The sequence below is a fragment of the Caenorhabditis remanei genome, chromosome I (assembly GCF_010183535.1).
Source record: "Caenorhabditis remanei strain PX506 chromosome I, whole genome shotgun sequence".
NCBI classification, from domain to species: domain Eukaryota; kingdom Metazoa; phylum Nematoda; class Chromadorea; order Rhabditida; family Rhabditidae; genus Caenorhabditis; species Caenorhabditis remanei.
The window spans coordinates 9,825,128-9,846,368 of NC_071328.1; the positions used below are offsets into that span (position 1 = coordinate 9,825,128).

The 21,241-nt window shown below is 39.1% G+C and overlaps 7 protein-coding genes across 7 annotated transcripts; 3 read left to right on the forward strand and 4 right to left on the reverse strand.

Annotated features, from left to right (window-relative positions):
* Positions 1–1,781: 1,781 nt before the first annotated feature.
* On the reverse strand, positions 1,782–3,997 carry GCK72_002080 (uncharacterized protein; the record flags this gene model as incomplete). The annotated part of the gene is made up of 7 exons (XM_003114774.2): positions 1,782–2,126; positions 2,171–2,488; positions 2,532–2,657; positions 2,703–3,140; positions 3,188–3,300; positions 3,349–3,640; positions 3,686–3,997. 7 exons carry the CDS (start codon positions 3,995–3,997, stop codon positions 1,782–1,784), a joined length of 1,944 nt encoding a protein of 647 aa, XP_003114822.2.
* Positions 3,998–4,735: 738 nt separating this feature from the next.
* Positions 4,736–5,879, reverse strand: GCK72_002081 (uncharacterized protein; the record flags this gene model as incomplete). Its single annotated transcript, XM_003114554.2, has 5 exons — positions 4,736–4,906; positions 4,950–5,319; positions 5,364–5,605; positions 5,655–5,784; positions 5,836–5,879. 5 exons carry the CDS (start codon positions 5,877–5,879, stop codon positions 4,736–4,738), a joined length of 957 nt encoding a protein of 318 aa, XP_003114602.2.
* Positions 5,880–11,441: 5,562 nt separating this feature from the next.
* On the forward strand, positions 11,442–11,915 carry GCK72_002082 (uncharacterized protein; the record flags this gene model as incomplete). The annotated part of the gene is made up of 2 exons (XM_003114699.2): positions 11,442–11,720; positions 11,766–11,915. The coding sequence occupies 2 exons, from the start codon at positions 11,442–11,444 to the stop codon at positions 11,913–11,915; spliced, it is 429 nt and encodes a 142-aa protein (XP_003114747.2).
* A 1,138-nt stretch (positions 11,916–13,053) lies between these two features.
* Positions 13,054–13,865, reverse strand: GCK72_002083 (uncharacterized protein; the record flags this gene model as incomplete). The annotated part of the gene is made up of 4 exons (XM_003114906.2): positions 13,054–13,170; positions 13,218–13,329; positions 13,382–13,683; positions 13,734–13,865. 4 exons carry the CDS (start codon positions 13,863–13,865, stop codon positions 13,054–13,056), a joined length of 663 nt encoding a protein of 220 aa, XP_003114954.2.
* A 1,035-nt stretch (positions 13,866–14,900) lies between these two features.
* Positions 14,901–16,143, forward strand: GCK72_002084 (uncharacterized protein; the record flags this gene model as incomplete). The annotated part of the gene is made up of 4 exons (XM_003115120.2): positions 14,901–14,982; positions 15,026–15,711; positions 15,808–15,984; positions 16,054–16,143. The coding sequence occupies 4 exons, from the start codon at positions 14,901–14,903 to the stop codon at positions 16,141–16,143; spliced, it is 1,035 nt and encodes a 344-aa protein (XP_003115168.2).
* A 430-nt stretch (positions 16,144–16,573) lies between these two features.
* On the reverse strand, positions 16,574–18,145 carry GCK72_002085 (uncharacterized protein; the record flags this gene model as incomplete). The annotated part of the gene is made up of 6 exons (XM_053723250.1): positions 16,574–16,886; positions 16,932–17,048; positions 17,097–17,338; positions 17,384–17,491; positions 17,536–17,709; positions 17,759–18,145. 6 exons carry the CDS (start codon positions 18,143–18,145, stop codon positions 16,574–16,576), a joined length of 1,341 nt encoding a protein of 446 aa, XP_053591895.1.
* Positions 18,146–18,579: 434 nt separating this feature from the next.
* On the forward strand, positions 18,580–21,097 carry GCK72_002086 (uncharacterized protein; the record flags this gene model as incomplete). Its single annotated transcript, XM_003114592.2, has 8 exons — positions 18,580–18,733; positions 18,805–18,908; positions 18,956–19,068; positions 19,132–19,283; positions 19,330–19,435; positions 19,484–19,668; positions 19,715–20,055; positions 20,105–21,097. The coding sequence occupies 8 exons, from the start codon at positions 18,580–18,582 to the stop codon at positions 21,095–21,097; spliced, it is 2,148 nt and encodes a 715-aa protein (XP_003114640.2).
* Between the last annotated feature and the right edge of the window lie 144 nt (positions 21,098–21,241).

Below are 21,241 nucleotides of genomic sequence, written 5' to 3' on the forward strand. Positions count from 1 at the left end.
AGATATGGAGAATTGTAAGAGCATCAAGGACTGCTATATAATCTAGAAGAGCACATATTTTTACAAAAAGAAATCACTTTTCAATTCTCGGCGCATATGAACTGACAGAATATGATTTCAAAACGTAAAAAAAACTTGGATGGCAATAGTTGTCAACTCCATGATCCCCGTGAGCATTTGAGCATACAGTCTGCACCTCTTGTAAGGAAATTGGAGAGAGATACTGTATAAGAGCTAGAGACGAAGACATTTTTCCTCCGTGGTTGACAGACGGCACACGCACTTGAAATGTTGCGAAAAACAAATTGATGCTTTTATTGAAAGCAACTACTAAGAATGGGTGTTAGAATAGACAGGAAGTCGACCGGATAGAGAGCAGGAAATTCGATATACCACTAAAATATGTTCTCTACGCTTCTTCGTTTTTTGGAACAATACTGAAAAGAAAAAGTGAATTTTGTGGGAAACAGACCACTTGAGTAATACGAAAGCAGAGAATCAAGGGAACTACCATTGAGATTTTTGGAATGGAAGTTGATGGAGGTCATGGAGAAGTGACGAGATAATTTGACGAGCGGAACGGCATGAGAGAGAGCCAATACATCATTTTAATTCCTTTTGTATTGAGAAAAAGAGCCCAGGTGGGGTGAGAGCAAGATGAAGACGTTTCCGGATGAAGAGTGGAACCGGCTGGACGGCGGTCACATAACACTTGAAAATAGAGAAAGGAATGGAGGGTAACTTGAGGAGAACGGGGGAATGAAAGAAGGGTTCACTTCCTAATTGGACCGTTTCCAAATTCCGTAGAGTATATGAGTTTACTTGAGGGAAAAAGAGAGATGAGAAGTGGAGCGGAAGCGGAAAAGATTCAGTTTAATATCTAGTTCAGTTGGAACTCGTAAAGTTGAGTGAACATATTTTTCGTTCCCCAAAATCACTTGAAATGTTTAAACTCTAATTCCAATTCAAATTCACACTTCGTAATTGGAATCAAAACTAACTTTTCCCCTAGACCTTCACAGAATTAACCTCAATTTCTGATAAATGAAACATTTGCGTTCCGCCGACTTTCTCACGGCGGAATTTAAAGGTAATCTACAGTGTATTATGATCATGGGAAATCAGAAAACATGTTTATTTAGTTACGAACTCCGAAACATGGTAAATAGCAACTGAAAAGTGTGGAGCACGGATTCGTATCTTTTGGAGCTTGAATGAAAAGAGAAGGGCACGAGAGAAAAGAAAACGAGGTGAATCGGATTTGACGAAGCGACGGAAGTAGAAAGAGAAGTGAAGAAGTCCTTGATACGATTTGAAATTTTTTTCAAGACCCTATTACGTCCAAAACATGGAATAGAAAAGTATATGTTATGATCTCTCCTAAATTTTATGTATTTGGAAAGCGTGTAAAATTATGGGTACCGTGAGTTGATGAAGTGGCTGCGCTCATTGTGACCAAATGCGATTAGAACACTGATGAACATGATGCCCGCATGTTTGCTCGTCTCATAAATTAGGAAGTGACACGAGGCAAAACAATTTGCTTACTTGAATTTGACGCAGACGGAGTCGATGAAAACTTTAATAGAAAAAATAACATGAAAAGAAACAAATACGCTAAAATACGGTAGAGATGAGCACAAGAGACACGTATCTTTCTGTAGAAGTTTTTTTCTAGGGAAACGATAAAAGGGACATGTTGAGATGGGGTTCTATTAAAATACTACCAAATCAAAAAGGGGACAAGACTTTTCATACACAGATTTATTAACAGTGGGTGATTAACGGCGCGATGAAATCGATGATAGGCCAATAGACGGAACTTCAGAAGCAGCTGTGAGGCGAACATTACTCGATGTCGATGGAAGATGAGACACAGTTACGGCTGTTTGACGTTGAGGATTCACAGCATCAATCATAACGCCAGCATCCGCTCTTGGAACTTCCTTTTTCGAGTCGGTCATCAGTCGTTCGATCATAGTCTTTGCATACTTTATACGATGTAGAAATTTTTCAGGGCACCCGTTTGCTTCCAAGTTTGAGAATTTGTAGGTGAGCATCCGCTTGTTTTGATCAATGAAAGTAACAGCTTGCATGAGCGGGCACATCATCATCTTTATGTGATCCTGGAAAATATATGCAATAAGCATCAACACTGAAACCAACTCACATTGAAAAAGTTGATCTGAACAGTTCCGTTTGAGAGATGAAGCACAATTGCTGACTTCGTTCTAAACCATACACGAAGCGTAGGAAGACGAGCCAAATCGTCCCCAGCCCTCTGAGTAACCCGTTCGCCAGCTTTCAGCAAATGGTCATTCATGTAAGATCTAAAATACTGGAGCAGCGTGATCTTCTTTTTCAATAAATTTGGTTTCTGGTTTTGCATATTGAAATAATGCTCTCGGTTGTTCTTCTCAATGTATGTTAGTTGATTTCCAGCGGAGTCCAACATGATTCTTGAGTTATCGTTGAAAAGAACACCAACCTGCAATACAAAATGGGGATGATAGAAGAAATTTCAGGAATACCGAGTTATCGCAAAGTTGATAGCCGATTCCATATTTATCAGAATAATCAACCCATTTAGAAATCCAAAACACGGGAAGAGCTTCAGGTGACTGATATGTTTCCAGAGCTGCTTCTGCTTCATCCATCTGAAAAAAAAACCTTTAAAAATAAGTATACATATTTAAACTTACGTCAGCATTAACTCTGACTAACAAATCGTTGACTTGAGCGAGAAGTTGAGATAAATAACAGTCACTAGGAATTCGGATGGTTGCTTCAACGGCCATTCTATGAGCTCGCTCTCTTTCAGTATTTCCAGAAATTCGATGTGTCGGAATATTCGACTGTCCAGGTTTTCCGACCTGTTGAGAATCGCTCTCTGATCCACCGGGAGAAACATTTTCTTCGTTGAGTGCGTTATCATTGAAATGTGGAACCATTGTCAGGCAAGATACTGGTAGTCTTGTTGGCATAAAGCCAGCTTTGAAAAACTTGTCTCGATAAACTGTTTTGGCTGTTGGACGGCGACCAGGAACAGGGTCAAGGAGCTGTCTAATGAGTTGAGAGGCAGATGAGCTCGTCTCAGTAGGAATTGTGTAATTATTATGTTTAATACGTGAATATGTTTCCTGAAGAATATATTGCTCCAGAGATTTTAATTTCAGCTTATAATTACCTCCAAAGTTTTTGATTCGAATGGGGGATGACCAATCAAAAGAATGAAAAGAATGCATCCAATAGCCCAAATATCTACTTCAAACGAATGTCCCATTTTGTTGAGAACTTCAGCTGGAACAAAACAATAATTATTCATACTGAGAAAAGAAGCAAACTAACGAGCAATGTAATTTGGAGTTCCACACAGAGTCCTTTTTCGTTCATCATTCTCTACGGTTGTCGCCAAACCAAAATCTCCAATTTTCACTTGCAATTCGTCATTCAGGAAAAGGTTTCCAAGTTTCAAGTCTCGGTGAACTATTTTCAGATCATGAAGATATAGAACACCTTCGACAACTTGATGAGTGAAATAACGTGCCTCTGGTTCAGTGACAGATTTTCGTCTTTTGTGGAGTTCCATCAGACTTCTTCTGGGACACAGTTCCAAAGTGATGTACACATTCATGCGATCCTGAAACATTTTAAAGTTAGTCTACAGTAGCTGTTTCTCACTTGCCTCAAAAAAGTGATAAAGTTTCACGACGTTGGGATGACAAAGATTCCGATGAATTTGAACTTCTTGAGCCATTTTGTCTCTCTGATACTGCTTGACCAATAAATGTTTTGGGACAACCTTCCCCGCAAGAACTTCACCACTGATTTGATTACGTATCTCGTAACAGTGAGCAAATCCTCCTTTTCCAAGAAACTTTCCTTTCTCATAGTGAATGTTTCTTTCAGGGTCCACAATAATATCTGGAACTTCTGGAGGAGCCTTCTCTTTCTTTTGTGATTTTGACTTGACCGGCGCTGCCTGTGCACGCTGCATCTGAGAAATGAATGTTAAATCGTACTTTGAATGTCGAAAAAAGGAAGTAAGTAGGGTAGCGTTGCACGTTTAGAAGACGATACATAGTGAACGACGAGAAAGACGATTAATCTAACCGACCTTCACCTGGCATTCAGCGAAAAAATCGGGCTGAGAACAACGAGAACAATGATAAATTGACAGCTGTTTATAGGCCATTCTGAGGATGAAATTGTTAACATTATTACCTGTCGCCCACTTTGTGTAGCCGAGACAAAAATTTTCGAAATTTCTCATTGACAAATTGATGAAAGTTTAAATAAATAGAAAAAATAAAATTACGGAAGTTATCAGTTTTGATTCGCGCGTGTTTTTTCAAATTTATGCAGAGCCGAAACACGACGGGTCTCGGAACGTTTATTAAACTACTGTAGAAAACGGATTTACGGAGAGCAGCTAAAGGCAGCGATTATCTTCACGAAATCGAAAATTTCAAAATCAGTTTGGTTTTTCGATTTTGTGATGTGTCAGCTTACTTTTGATTCTACGAACAATATTCATCCTTCTCGTGGAATTAATCCCCTTCTTTCACTTCGCATATGTTCAATCTTTGTGTTTCCTGCGTTCTCTCAGCATGTTATCACATCACAGATGTCTCATGGAATAGTGGATTAGAAACATTCAATTAGAAAAAAACCATTCGTAATAAAAGGAAAAAAACCAAAAGTACACTATTTTGAATAATTAAAATCCAACAAGTTAGAGATTCAATCGTTTTTTGAGAATCGCCATTTCGATGAGCTTCACTTCTCTTTCGGCTTGATGCTCACGAATGTTAGTAGTTGCCATCTTCTTCTCTAGTTCATCTTCTAGTTTCTGGATAACAGATTCATCAGAAAAATCTGGGACCGATCCCATATCATTTAATACCTATAATCTCAATTTTATCATACATTTTTAAAATGAAACTCACATTAGTAGCTCCATTACCGTATCTTTTGAAATAATCTCTCACTCCAAATGCATTCAAATGTACGGTTTCACAAGGACCATTGAATGCGTAACGAGGACCAAGTCCTGCTGACATTACTAGATCAATATCATTCACTCCAATAACATCATCAGCAACCAGACGCCAAGTTTCGGCGAGAAGAGCAAACTGAAGTCGATTAACTGCGAATCCGAGTATTTCTTTCTTCAGTTTTACTGGTTGTTGTTTCACTGAATTCATGATTTCAGCAGCTCTATCAACAGTGTCTTGTGATGTCCATGGAGCAGGGACTAGTTCTGTGAGAGGGAGGAAGAGTGGAGGATTGACTGGGTGAACGATAAGACAGCGTTCCCTAAATTTGCAAGTGATAACACTGATAAAATGTTTCTTTTTTACTTATTGACCAGCCCATCGGTAAATTTAGAAGCAGGGATTGTGGAAGTACTGCTTGCGAGAATAGTGTTTGGACCAGCCAATTGATCGAGCTTTTTATAAAATTCAATTCTAAAATTCACGTCTTCTAGCGCAGATTCTTGAACATAAATAGCATCCTTCATAACCTCTTCTAGGGATGTAGTTGTTGAAACATACAAAATAGCTTCATCGGCCGAAATACATCCCCGTTGGAGGCCATGCTCCTATAGTGGTAAATATTGATCTTGCCATTGTTATTTGGATTTCACTCACGTCTAGTTTTCGTAGATTCTTCTCAACAAGTATCAAAGCTGTCTGCAATTGTTTCTCCGAGATATCATACATTTGAACTTCATACCCAGAACTAGCGAATATAGTTGCCCAACTGGAACCTACCAGGCCACTGAAAACAGAATCAAACTAATATATCAAAACGAAATTATTTCGAACAAACCTTCCAACTATCGCAATTTTTCCTTTTCCAATTTGTGAAGACATACTGCTGGTCAAGACAGCGGAATGAATGACTTATGAACAACGTCAAGTCTTATCGTCCTTATCATCCACTGTTAAGAGATTCAGAACAACAATAGACGCAGAAGTACAACGTGATCTGGCGCTTCTTGTTCCCAGTTATTTCGTTTAGATGTGTGATGAGAAATTGAATATGTGAATCAATCAGAGAACAAATTGTTATCATTTTATGTCACAAGAAACTATAGGCAGAATTATAGAACATTTCAATAAATATGTACAAAGTATTTTGTTACAATAGTTTGCCAATTCTGGGAACTGAACAAGTTATAAATTCTAGTTTTCGAGATCATTTACTCGTCATCAATTCGGAGTGTTCCTTCTTCTGGACTGTCCGGTCCGTCTTCCGCACTTCTCACTTTGTGCTCTTTGGGATGTTCTCGTAATACAGGAGGCTGTTCCCTAGGCAATGGAATCATTTGCGGCGGTGGCGGCGGTGGCTCTCTTTGGAGTTGTGGTGGTCCAAGTGACGGCATTCCGCTGTAAAAATATAATACCGTATGCTTGCTTTCTAGTGAAATGCTATCAACAAGCAGGATATACGAGAAATGACGTGCAGGCAGAAAGCAATTTACGCGAGTGTATGCATTAGAATGAATTATTTGTCAAATGTGTCGGGGCAACGTGCTTTGCAAAGACTACATTCTGGAAGTGTTTTCTAGATTACGAACTAAAAGAGGATATTTTTTCTCTCGGATCATGCAAATCCTTGAAAACTAGGACATATGAAACTAATTTGTTCAACTGAAACAAGTGAGAAATGAGCGAACGCGAGCTAGAAAACTAACTGATAGCTGTGCGAGTCCCTGTGCGTGGGCGGCCTGACCCATTGCGACGCTTGATAGTTGTTTCCGTGCGGTTTGACAGCCGGAGGTCCCATACCAGGCGGAAGACCCTGTGCGTAAGAAGCCACTTGTTTACTGCCTCCGCCTCCTCCACTGCCATGGTAATGAGAAGATGGCGGGAAACCTCGCATACTGCCTGTACGTTCTCGGTAGATCTGGTCGGATGGTGGACCTCTGAAAATAAATTTTATGACTTCAGACAAGATTTTAATTAATTTCTTACCTCATCATGGGTGGTGGAGGAGCCATTGGTGGTTTTCGACCTCCACTATTAATGTTGCTCCCTCGAATATTACTTGGCATCGTACTTATATTAGATGGTCCAGGATAAGCTGGTGGTCCATTCATTGAAGGTACAGGTTTCTTTTTTGATGGTGGTTCCCTATGATTGTCAGGAGGTGGCCCAGACTGAGACGTGAACGACTCTTTTCTTTGTATTGGAACCGAGGAAACCACTGATGTAGATTCCTTTCTTGTTACGGGAGCAGCAGGAACTTCTTTTCTAATTGAAGATTCAGATGATGTCGATGGTCCTGAAGCGGATGCATCTTCTTTGACTTCTTTCTTATCGTCGTATGCAGTGTCCTTCTTCGGAATTCGGAAGGTTTTCAAACTCAGCGTAGGAATCATCGATGTAGTAGTTGTTGTTGTGGTTTTGTTAAACTCTTTTCCGTCATTTTTACCTTTTTTCTTCTCCGGTTCTCTTCTATCTTTCTCTTCTTTTTTATCTAACTTCCGCTTTTTCGAAGATGATTGATCTTTTTCTTTTCCAACAATCGATTCCTTTTCTGCTTTTTTCTGCTCAGCCCTATCCCGATCTCGTTGGCGTCGTTTTTCCTTCTCACGCTCTCTCTTGTCCTTCTCTTTTTGAACTTTATCATCTTTTTCGCTTCTTTCCCGGTCTCGATCCCCGTCTCGGTCCCGATCTCGATCTTTCTCTCTACGTTCTTCTTTCCGGTCTTCAGCAAGTTTCAAAAATTTCGGGATCTGAATACAAAAACGTTTACTAACTTATTGAAAACTATTAATTACCTTCACAATGAGCTTCTCTTTCTCTCTTTCTGGCTCTTCCTCGACAGGCTCCTTTTTCAAGTTAGGCATCACGAAACTCGAGGAGGAACCAGGAGTGGACGAATCTGTCATAGGAGGTGCTAGAGCTTTTCGAAGAGCTGACAACGGCATTTTGACGTCAGGATTGTTTGAGTTATTTTCTTCTGCCTCGTCATCAAATATGCCATTCATGTTTCTGAAATAGTGAGAATTTTTCGTGCATGCAAATAACAACCAATTGAAATCAAATAAACTACTCTAAAATCCATACCTTGCTCTGTTCATTTGATTAGGTGCCAACTGTTGAGACACTCCAGGGTGTTGATCAAGCGGCTGCGGAGTAGGTTGCTCCGAATTCGTAGATTCTACGGAGTCTTGTTGTTGAAACTGCTGTTGTTGCTGCTTCTGTAAAGCTTGTTCCTGTTGTCCTCGTATTTTGGAAATTGCAGCTTCAAGGCCTAATTTCTTTTTAGGTGTTGGTGCAGATGTAGGGGGTTTGTTGATAGGTGGTGCTGGATTTTGAGAATCTGTTGAGGCAATTGAAGTGTCAGTTGACGTTGGTCCGGGTAGAGAACTCGCAGATGCGCTCTCCGGAGCACCAACTGCAGCTAACTTCATCGCAGTTTCTCGCTTCAACGCTTCAAGATCGGGCTTTATGTCAAGCCTGTCGAGTTCTTTCCAATACGCATTCTCACGCATCTTCATTCCAAAATGTTGTTGTTCAGGACTGAATGGTTTTGGAGGGGCAGATAGTGGGGAAGGAGTGAGTGGTAGATGATTAGGACTTTGCAGTGGCATTCCTGGATATCCAACCATTGGATTACCAAGCTGTTGGGGTGGAGGAAGAGACGATCGGGAGGCAGCACTAACCTGTGGCTTTGGTAGACGGGGTGGATCATAGTCTTCATCTACAACTTTTTCAGATTCTTGTGAGTAGTACCAGAAATTTTTGATAAAATCTTACCGGACTCTTCGTCTGTATAAGACGGGGCTTGCTGACTTTTTGGAGTATTCATTCCAGAATGTTGAGGTGATTGCATCTGATGCTGTTGCTGTTGCTGGAGCATTTGTTGATGTTGTTGCTGCTGCTGCTGTTGCATATGCATTCGGTATTGTTGCTGCTGATTATGTTGGTACTGTTGATTCTGCTGGAACTGCTGATTCTGTTGATAATGATGCATCTGTTGCATATGCTGCATTTGTTGATATTGCATTTGTTGAGGATTCATTTGACCAGCTGAATATAAATTTATAGCAACTCGGAAGAAGGAATTCACTTACGAAAATCACTGAAACTTCTTTGCAAAGGTGGTCTCATTGGATCCATTTGAAACGGATTCTCATTTGCTGCAACCCCACTACTCTTTCTTCCACCACCAGCTCCCACAGCTCCTGCTCCTCGACCTTTTCGTCCTTTACCCCTTCCAGCTGGAGCCATTCCATCTTCGTTTTGTTGTTTTTTAGCACGCGGTTTTCGCTGTTTACCCTTTCCGTGTGTTGATGGGTCTGGGAATTGAAGACTGGCCGGAATATTAGGATCGTAGGGAGCAGGTGAATCAAATCCCATAGTATAAGAATGATGTCTCATAGGTCCCCCAGGAGAATGATGTGGTTGATGACTAGCAAGTCCAACAGCATGTGCAGCCCCAATAGATTGTTTCATGTGAACACGAGCAGATTCGAGGAAACTCATTCTTTGTACATCTTGTGGCCGCATGTACATTGCATTCTCAATGCTTTGACGCCCCTTATCCATATCAAGTTCAGCGGACATCATGTCCATACTAGCAAGTTGACTGGGCTCTTGTTTAGGGCGCGGCTGAATGCTAGTTTTACCAATTGTTGATGTCTGTTCATAATAAGGATCCACCTCTCCAAAACTAGAAAGAAGAGATCCACGGAGCTCTTCATCGTTTTCTCTGGTATATACTAGTTTTTCTGGTTCGATAACAGGCCCTAAAGTAATTATTCATTACAAAATTTTGCCTAGGTCACTCACCAAGCTCTACAATCATAACTTTCTCATTCTTCTTTACTGCGCACTGTTTATTGGACTGCTTTGTTTTGGAAGACCCCAACCAACAACGCTGAAGTTTATCAGAATCAAAACCAGATGAATTGGCACAATTGAGAGGAGAAAGCATATTTTTTAGATGGCATTTTAGAGGTGAGACTGCGAAGGTCAATGTGATTGGGATGCTCCATGTGCTGTAATTTGTTGCTACAGTATTTATTAATATGTTATCAGTTTGATTACCAGTTTAGTTTTTCTGCTAACATTTTGTCGACTTCCTCGGATAGAGAATCACCAGTGAGATGAGAACGTGTTTGTATAGCATACTGTCCAGGGTTCTTCTCGGATATTTTCACTGAAAATTAGTTTCATAAATATTGGAAAAGTTTGATAAACGTAGTGATTGTATTCGATCGAACTCACTAGTCACAGTTCCACATTCCGAGTCAAACTGAAGATTGAATTCGTTACGCCGAAGGGCGAGTTGAAAATTCACTGCTAGTACGTTTTTCTGCACTGGTTCTTGTTTCGATTCACACATCGCCAAAATTGATTCCCACATACTTCCGTGCTTCCATTCACTTCTTAGTGTCTCGATGAATTTTGGTAGATCTCGCATGTCGCTTAGGAACATCTCAACAACAACTGCATCGTCTTCTTTCGTCAACTTTGAAGAGTCAATGTCGTAAAATTGTTGAACATCATTAGAATCGGGAAATTGAGTTAGCAGTTTCAAGTTGCTTTTGGTTGAAGAGCGGCCAGATGTATACCGATAATAGTTGACATAATTACGGACCAATGGTGCCTTCGGAACAAGAGGGGCCAGTTTTCGAATGGTGTGTTGTGAAAAAAGGAATCCATGATTGAACTTGACACAAATACACACGTTTGCATCATTAAATGATGTCCATTCTCCACTCTGGTCAAACACTGGAAGCTTGCTTTGCTTATCATTCTTGACAAATGAAATTTCGATAAATGGCAATAAATCGAGATCTGAAAAAAATTCTGAAATTGAATTCAAAAACGAATCGCTTACGAGAATTATCAGCATGTGATTTTCCTTCTTTTTCTGCGAGTCGAACCAGCATAGGCTCAGCGACATAGTAAAGACGTCCAGGAAGTAGATCGGTACGTGGAGAGTAGAATCCATATTTACTGCTATTGATAGCTGAGAACGAGGAATCGGCTGCATCCCTGATGAGAACGTGTTCCAAGGCGCGAAAAGCATCTTTACATGCATTTCTGTCGATTCTGAAAACTCATTATTGCATATTCTCATAACCGAATTCTTAAGTAGATTCGCCATCTAGTTCTTATCAGTTATGTCTTTTTCTCTTGCCCACTGACCTTCCTTTTCTTCTTGTATCTCCCTTATCATGCTACAACATACATTTGGCGTGGTTCAGTGTCTGCATCTATCTGCGTCTCTCACCCATTCTTTATTTCTCTCACTTCTTTTTCCTCACACCGTTTTCGCATCTCAACCAGTTCTGGTGAACTTTGCAAAATAATCAAAAGTGGTCATACTTTACTCGTTTTCTTCTCATCTTACTCGATTCAAGAATCTTTTGAACAAAAAAAATAGTCGCATGGTAAAATTCTTGTAATTTCAGAATGTTTCTGCGATTGATTGAAGCAATCTTAGGATTGGGCCTTTTTGGTCAAGCTCTTTTCGAGATCGGAACTAATTCAGTTTGGTGGGCGTACGTGCCAGTTTACTTGGTACCAGCGGTGCTCGCCATTTTTCAAATGCCAAGAAATGCAACGTGGCGTACACTGTCCTCCCTCTCGATTGTCATCGGTGGTCTCTACACATTTTTCTTGCTTTGGACATTCGCTTCAATCGAATCGACTCCTACTATCCAATTAGAAGAAGCAAAAAATATTCCACCGGTAAATTGTAATTTCTGGTGCTGTGTGATAAACATATTTTTATAGATCGCATTCGGAGCATTTCTGATCAGCTTCATTCGTCTCTCGCAAGATAAAATTTCTCAACCGGTGCACTACATCAGATCATCAATAATTCTAGCTGTGGCTATTATCAGCTTTTACGGCTTCATTACTTATTTCCCTTTTAAATTGTGATTACGTTATTTATATATGATTTACTGTTTTAACAAATAAATATTCAAATACTTACACAGTGATTTCTTTCGGTAAAGATGACAGAATGTTGGCAACAGCATCACGGAACTTGGAGAAATCGCCAGCTTTCATTAGCTTCAGGGCTTCTGGCGCATCAAACAGGGGTTGGCCAAAGTATCCAATTTTGCAAGAAGAAACCTGAACATTGTACTATCAAAATTAATAAATTAAATTAAAAACTCACATTGTCTTCAGCAACACCAATCTCAATTGTGACATCCGGGTTTTTAATGCAGAAATATCCACCATGAGATGACACGACACAATTCTCTCTGTAAAAATAACTGAAATTAAAATAAAAAGAAAAGTAACAGAATCTTACCCCAAACCTTCAGCGAAATACTGTAGTTTACGAGTTACACTTGCTTCTTTATCAATCGGAAGATGTTCTTTCATAAAAGCTAGAGATCCAAGAACATCGAGACGAATGCGAGCCTCTAAAGTTTGTCGTTTTTCCTGGAATCAGCATATATGAAGTGTTGAATTAATTTTCATGAATTCTACCTGCAGATTCCGGCGAACTGATCTGGCAAAATGGTCCCATCCCAGTTTTTCTGCGTTTTGTCTCACATTTTCCAATCTTAGATCACTATCGATTGATTCCAAGTTCGACTCATAACTTTTCCGCTCCTCTATTATCATTTCCGGCTTATCTACCTGTAATAATAATAATTGCATTTCGATTACAAGTACTTGAAGAAAATAATAAAATGTTTCAGACATTTTTTTCGATCGCCATCTTTGATTACGACGCTCCGTTCTTACGGAAGAGAAATTTGTCACACTGGGCTTCCTAGGCCACCAGTGTAGCAAAGAAGCGGTAACTCAAATAGGAAATAGCATTGTTTGATTTTTTTGGCAATCTTTTTTGGAAAATACAATATTTAAAAGAATTTGAACAATTCTATCAAAACAAAAATAGAGATATACTTCTCAACACAATCAAAGCCTTTATTTAGAATTTTCCTTGCAGAGATTGAAATGAAATCAGCATTATAAGTTTGGTTTATTAACACAGTATAGTTACAATATATGGATGAGCTTATTAGGAGAACAACAACGAGTAATGTTCTTCATCTTATTCATCATCATCATGAGTTCTCGTACGATGGCGGCGCAATGTTTTGATATCCTGGTCTCGTTGAGACATCTGTTCAGCAGCCATGTCTCTATCCCGACGGTATTCCTTGTAATTCTGAAAATATTTATGTAAAAGAAAGACTGAAAATCTGTAATACGAACCAAATATGCTTGAGGCCGCTGTCCAGTACTTGCCCGTACACAATAGAAAAGATCGTGAAGACATGTAGGAAGATATGTCTGTTGAAGTCCAATGTTCACAATATTATCAGCTCTAAAAAGGTTCAAATCATTTTCAAAATCTTCCTTTAATACTATTCCCATACCTGTTGTATGGGTAATGTCCAGAACGTGCAAACTTGTAATCATTCTCCAACTGAGCCATACTGGCTGGTCTCCCATCGAAGAATCCAAGATAGGTTGGTGGATAGTAGTTTGGATAATACCAGTTTCCGAACTGACCGTAGTCACGTGCTGTGTTTTCATTGTAATAAATGTATTTTGGAAGAACTCGGGGGAAGTTTTCATATGTTCTTTGGTAGAAAGTATCAGCAACTTGTCTGTTTGTAGTGTCCGCAAGTGTTCCAGGTCCAGGTCCACCACCACTGAAGTTACAGTCAGCGACAAACTGAAGAAATTGAACATCACGAGAGATGAGTAAAAAATATGAATTCATACCTGTACTACATCTTCACATGACATATCTCTTGGTCTTGGTTGGATTTTATCACAATTATTCTTCGACCATGACAACAAAGTCTCTGGAAGTGGATTCCAACGTTCTGCAAACTTAGCGAAGGATGCACACATTCGAGGTGAAGGAGCAGCAGAAACCATAGAAAAATAGCATAATGAAAAGGTTATGAGATGCTTGATCATCTGAAAATTACTTTTTTTCTTTTTTTGTTGAAAATCCATTGAAGATGGTCACGAGAAGAAAAAAATTGGAGACGAGAAAAAAGAAAAAGGAGAAGACAAGAGATAAGTAGAAAAAAGGAGAAGGTGTAATCAGATGAAGACAAATAATTGGAGAGAAAGAGAGTGGAGAATAGGAAATAGAAGTTTGCGGTCATGATTACAAGAACGGTTCAGAGACGACACTACGAGACTACATAGATGACGTCTCACTCATTTTTTAATGGATATTCAAAATAAATATGAGTTTTACGGTGGTGTGAAATTATAATATGATTTCAATGAAGTTAGAGAGATGTATCACCTAAAAATAATCTGGAAATTCACTTCTGTTTTGAAGTTCTTTCTATTAGTGCCAAGGTCACTCGAGAAGAGAATCTGAAAAACAATTGTATTTCCAAGAAGAAAAAAACAAGACCTCAATTCAGTCCAGATGTTCTTGTGAAAGGAAAAAGTGAAGAAGGTCGAAAAATGCGTCAAATACGTCAAAATCATTGACTTGGGCCCTCTCCACATGTCACTTCTCTTTAACCCGAGAAACGGGTTATTTCAAAGATAGACAAGGTTTTCAGATGTATTACAGCGCTCGCCGAGAACACAGAATTCTCGCGCATTGTCTTCAAAATTAAACTAGGAAATGATGCATGAAGGAGGGTGGAAAATAGTGGAGGTACGGAATACATCTCTCTATTTCTGACCGGATATCTTATTTATCTCATAAGAAATATTTTATGCCTGCTCAATAATAATCAGCAGTATAGTTCCAGATAGGTTTTTGGTGCAATATCAAAGTAGATCTAAATTTCAAACTTCTCATGAGTTTCACTATCTGAAACTTTGTCTTTCATTTTGAAAATTCGCGTGAACGTCATCAAACGTCATATGAGAATTATAAAAATGTATTTTAACTTTGAATTTGGTTGAAGCGCAATGAGCGACGAAGGAGGAAATGGAATGGGTGCAAGATTTAACAATTTAACTGAAGGCCTCAATCCAGAAAAAATAGATTACGGTATGAAGCGGTTTCGGATTTCAAATTCAACTCATTTTTTCAGCAAAATTGGTCAACAATATATGGAATTATCTCAGAAGTTATACTTCAGACAGTCCGAGACCTCAATTCAGTCCAGATGTTCTTGTGAAACTGTTTCAGAATAGTAACGAAGTGTTGAGACGTGACGATATGGTTGTTAAAGTCAAGGGACCAGCAATAATATTTGGTCCTTTGTACGGAGAAGGAGATTCATTAATCACTTTGATCAGTCTTTCTAAGAAATTACCTCCAGAAGTCACTTACGTATTCCTTGGGTGCTATCTGGGTCACGGATTCGCTCAGCTTGAATGTCTTTTCTTCTTGCTTGCCTATAAAATGTTGTTCCCTGGAAAAATAATTCTTCTGAAAGGACATCACGAAGAATCAATTTCTATGGAAATGCTGAAAGTGAAAGATTGGATTTATGGAAGAGGAATAGTCGAGGAAGTACATATTGAAAATGTGCTTAAAGAAATGAAGGAGACATGTAGTTCAATGTCAGCAGCGGCACTTATCAACTCGAAAATTCTCTGTATGCCAGGAGGTCCTGGATCATTGATGCGTGAAAAGGGGTTGAAACATTTGATCTCTATTAAGAAAGGATCACATTCGATTGGAGAGAAAAAACTACTCATGGAGGCATCTTGGTCGGTTTTACTTGTTAATGAATCACAAAAAGATATGCATGGAATGCCATTCTTCACGGGGGTTAGTTTTTATCCTAACGGACTACAGTAACCTCAAGAAGTAACACTTCGCACTGTCCCAACCATAATGACACCGAAAATAAACCCTTTTTTTCAGCAACAAGCGACTGATTTCTGCAAAAAGCATCGTCTGAAATGTATAGTTCGTGGAAGGCAAATGGTAGACGCAGGATTTCTGAGTAAGCCGAAAGAAGTTTTAACTTTGATTTCGGCTGTTGCATACTTAGACAATTTCCGTAACTATGCAGCAGTTTTGCACATTGAAAAGGGAAAGGTAGGCTAGGGTAGAAGACAATGCCACATACTTATCAATTTGTCCGCTAATTCAGAGACATGCTTTCAGGGTCGAATCATTCGCTATAAGATGGAAGAAGGCGAACAACTGTCTCTGGAATTGGTGAAACCAGGAATGGGAAGAAATGCAGTCGTTTGATGAATTAACTGTTTTATTGTGGAATGAAGACATTTTATATTTTAACAAAATTTAACTCCATTGTGTTCGGTGCAGTTGGTTACATCGGCCGCCACGAGAATCTGAAAACCAAGGTTTATTTAGAATCGCACTTATTTAAACTATTTAGCTCGCACTCGCTTGATCTGTCCCAGTTTCAGTTGTGATTTAAAGCGCCGACATTTAAGGCCCAATACTCACGAAAATAAATGCCAGGAGTAGGAGGGCGCGAGAAATCGAAAAGGAAACGTCCATTGATATGGGTTGAATGATGAGTAGCTAGAAAAGTGCCGTTTTTATAGTACTTTATTCTCGATTTATTATATCATTAAACACCTCAGTGTTTTACGAAAAATCAAAAAGAACAGTGTCCATTAAACATCATATGAGCAATAAAACAGAATGATACAGATCAAAAACCGTCCATAGAGCAATCAGGATAATCGTCTTCCAGTATATATCCTTGGTCTTCAAAGCACGGCTTATCAGTAGCGTAGAAGTTATTCGGGTCCTGATTCAGTATTTGTATCTCATTAGCTTCCTCAATCCTAATAGGATTATATTCAAGCTTGAGTTGGTTTTCAGCGGCCTTCTTGTTGATTATGCTTCTAATACCTTCTAGTAGTTTCGATTCCGTTTCTTTCTTCTTTGTTTCGTATGCCTTATCCAGAAAATCGTTGCATTTTTTGTGTGTATCGAACTTAGTTGGGAGATATAAGAGATGCCTTAAAGAATATAGGTATGTATTTTAAACTGAAAATGAAACATACGTGAGAGGCTGTTCCCATAAAAGCTCTTCAGGAAGCTTTATGTCTTGCTTTATGAGAAAACTGGGATGGTAATTTTGGATAGAAGATCGACTGGAACCGTGCACCGCCTTTAGTGAACTGCAATCATTTCAGAAGTCCGACACAATTACCCACAAAAATTCTTACTTGTAGCATGCTAGTTTTTCCGAAAATGGAGCAACACTCAGTTGGATGATTTGAGAAACTCTTTCTTTACAGTTCCGCTTTTGAAATGCCAATAAATTGCCAGAAACCATATCAGCGTCATCTTCTTCCGAATTATCATTATCTGAGAAGCCATCATCATCAGAACCCTCTTCTTTGAACATCTTTCTCGCTGCTTTATGATTAATCTGAAGATCGTTGCAGTCGATATCAGTTGTAAGTTCCTGGAATTGCTATATCAGATGATATTATTTGTTTCAGTGATAAACTTCTAAAGTTAGACCAAACTCCACAAAAGTATCGCAAGTGTAATCGTTAGTGATGTCCATGTCGAGTCGCTTTATTCGACGTCTTTTGGTAACTCCTGTTTCTCTCAGCTATGAAAATAATTTGAAATTCAGCAAAGTGTTATTCAACTTACCATTCTTCTCCGGTAGAGCCGTCTCTTTCGTTGCTTAGGAATATTAGAAGATTCAAACGCACATTCAATCTCGTCATCATCTGAGATAACACCATCTAAGTGCTTTTTCTCATATTTCACGAGACGTTTTTTCTTCTCTTCTCTATCGATTTTCTGCTGAATCCGTTTGACTCTCTAGAAAATAATTTTTAGCTAATAAAGGGAATCTGAAGTATTTGCTTACACGTTCATCATCTTGCTCACGGTCTGTCGAACAGTCAGAATCTTCACTTTTCGTTGAACATTTTTTGCTGATCTCTTTTTCGTAGTCGTCATCACTGTCTTCAGCGCTGCTACTGCTGATGTCATCCGAATCACTCAACACAATTTCATCGTCTGTTGTCTGCGAGTCAACTAGTTTTTTATTAAGACTGGTGCCATCAACAGGTTGTATATCTCCTTCAACTGTTTCATGAAGTTGGGTGCGAAGACGTTTTGATCTGCAGTTTTTTGAGCTGTCATGATCCACAATCGAATTTCTTCCAGTCTTGTTTTTGATGTCTTTTTCTGAGTTGGAGCAGCTTGTCGCTTCTAAAAGATTCTTCGCGCTACTTCTTGTTCTTGGTGCCATCTGAAAACAAAATAAATTCAACATGTCATAACAGATTTTGAACTCTTAAAATTCCCAATACGAGAGTAAATTACGGAAGTATGGTTTCCTGAAGAAAATAAACAAATTTTGAGTTTCTTCGAGCGGAAGTCAGGGTTTTTTCAACAAATAAACATTTCATAAATAAAATGAATAATTTTAAATTTTGGGAGCAACAGTTTGAAGGCTCATGGTATGCATCGCAGGTGGGGTCTTGACACGATTTGTCTAAAACTACTGTAGTTCTTATTTTTACCTATATTGTTTCTGTTCACAAAGACGTTAACGACTGAAAGTTTTAAAAAACATCATTATGGACAGTGATTTCTCTGATTTCTCTGAATCTTCCGCAAAAAATAAGGTATTTTGGTTCTATAATAATGCTGAAAAAAATAATATTTTCAAAAAATCTGCAGATGCTTTTCGAAAAAAATTCTCTCGAGGCGGCCGAAGCAACTCTACATGGTTCTCTCCAATTGTTAAGTAATTGTGTTTATCTTGTAAACTCAACTATTCTGCGCGAAAGGAAATTGCTTCCTGCCGAGATGTTCCGTGAATTTCGCGTTTACGGTGAGTGGTTGTCTACAAGACAGTGTTTTGGATAAATTCTTTATTCATTACTTCAAAACAAATTTTTGAAGGCGACGTCACCGGATACATCGTGGAAGACGAGACAAGAAATGGCGTGAAAATAGCTACCAAGTTAAGAGCAACCGACAAAGCGATTCTTGCCAAGCTGATTCATGTAGGACTGCTACTCATACTGGAACTAAGGAAATATAATACTTTCAGAAACTTGCTATAGTTGTTGAGGAACAAGACACCTCAACACCAGTAGAGACATTCATTTGGAGCTTTGCGTACCATTCCTCAACATCAGCAGTGGCCGAAATAGGTTACGAAAAGTAAGATATTTGTTTAGGGTATTCACGGAAATTCATTCGAAGTCAACGCCAAAATTCATTCAGCCAAAAGTCAACATTTGTTGTGGATTATAATGATATCGATGGGACGTGCCAGCAGTTCTGCAAAATATTCTCTGAGCTGCAGAGAGTCCTAAAGAAACTTGACTCGCTACCGAGGGGACTGGTTCCGATTGTGAAAGTCGCATTCCGAGGAGGTTTGAACATCCACTTACAGTAAACTATAAAAATACATTTTTTCAGATGCTCATTCGATTGAAGGATTCCATCAGGTCGATGAGTTCGTCAATCCTGAAGAAATTAATAGAGAGTGTAGCATCGGAAGTGTTGCTTTTCCTTTTGACAATAAGTTAGTATTAAATATCTTGTGTGCTAAATAATCTCAGAGTTTGAACAGATTTCAATTGTCATATGCGTCGAAGTTCACCTCTCCTCTCCGTTCGAATCAACAGGTTCCTGCTGCTCACCAAAACAGTGCAATACTAGATGCGATGGATTCAACATCTGATCCAATGATCGAAGTTCCACGTCGGACCATGAATTACGAAGACTATGATGTGTTCATGGATCATGTTGCACCTGGTAAAAATTCTTTAAATAAGATAGCATTAGAGTATTATTTTTGCAGAAGAAGAACATATGGAATCTGATGTGATAAATGCATCAACAAATTGCAACGTAAATGTAGGCTCAAACATTGAAGAACACGCAGTACTACAATCTGAGTTTCATGGAAGCGCTGATGCCGATACTGTTCATCAAAATGCTCACGAGAGAACTAGATCTCCTAGTCCGAAAATTCTTGTGCGCAAACAAACCCAGAAGATAATTTCGAAGAAGAGCAACTCAACAAGAAAAACTGGAAAAGAATCTCGTGAAATCCACAAGAAAAAGCTTTTGAAGAGCACAAACATGCTCGTCACAGAAGAAAATATCAGCGATTCCTCCGAAACTGCTCCCCAAAAAAAGGTAAACCACTATCGCGCTACTCGTAATTTTTCAATATAGTTTTTTCCAGAGGAGCGCTCGTCGTCTTGCTCTTCTTGTTACTGATGAAGACAAAAACTTGGCCAAGTCGGCGAAACCGAATGGAGAATCAAACGACACTGTACCGATGGAGGTTGACGACGTGCCTGCAGAAAAACATAATGATTCGGAATTCAAAAAGAAGTATGAAAGAGGGAAAAGTCTTGTTGAAAATGTACAAGCTATCGACGAAGATCCTGTATCTAGTGGCAAAAAAGATGATGAAAACACCGATTCCCGGAAAGGGTTTGTGAAGAGATATGGATATACTGCTAGCTTCAAAGACAAAATTCAATCTGGAAAACGCGGTGATGATGATTTAGATTACATGGACGACGACGAAGACGAGGATCAGAAGAAAGACGACGAAGAAGAGAATCAGAAAAAGGTTGATGACAAAGAGGATCAGAAGAAGGACGACAAGGAAAAAGAACAGGAGAAAAACTATGAAGAAGAGGATCAAGAGAAGGGAGATGAGGAAGAGAATCAAGAAAAGGACTATGCCGAAGAGGATCAAGAGAAGGACGATAAAGAAGTAGATGACCAAGAGAAGGATAAGGACCTTGAGGAACATGCACCTGTACCAGTTTTCGTTAGTGTAAATAAATATGGACGCGTTTCGAGCGTTCTTGGTGTTCCGGAGAAAAACACTGAGTCTCGGCGAGTATCAACGCGTAGAGCCGGACGTGTATCCAGCATTCTTGATATTGTTGATCAACCGAACGCCAGTGAGCAGAAAGAAGGCTCAATTTCATCCAGAAACCAGGATGGTGCAGATGTTATTATGAAAGGAGTTGACGCCATAGGTATCGTTGGTGCACTCGGAGCTGACATCTCACTCGAAGAAGTAACTAACTCGGCAAACAGGTATGGTAGAGTTTCCAGCGTTTTGGCAAACGATGAGAAGCAACCCCCAAACAAAAGCAACGAGGGTCATCAATCGAAAAAGTACGGGCACTCGACTTCTCTCCGCTCCAGAATTTAGGTTCTTTTTTCAAGTATCCATCATGTATCATAAAAAATCTGTCTCATTTTTTTTTTGATTAAAATTATTTCGTTAAAGCTAGAAACCTTTATTTGTTATTCACAACGTGTTAAAATGTTTTGTGCAAAGCACGCATGACATGTT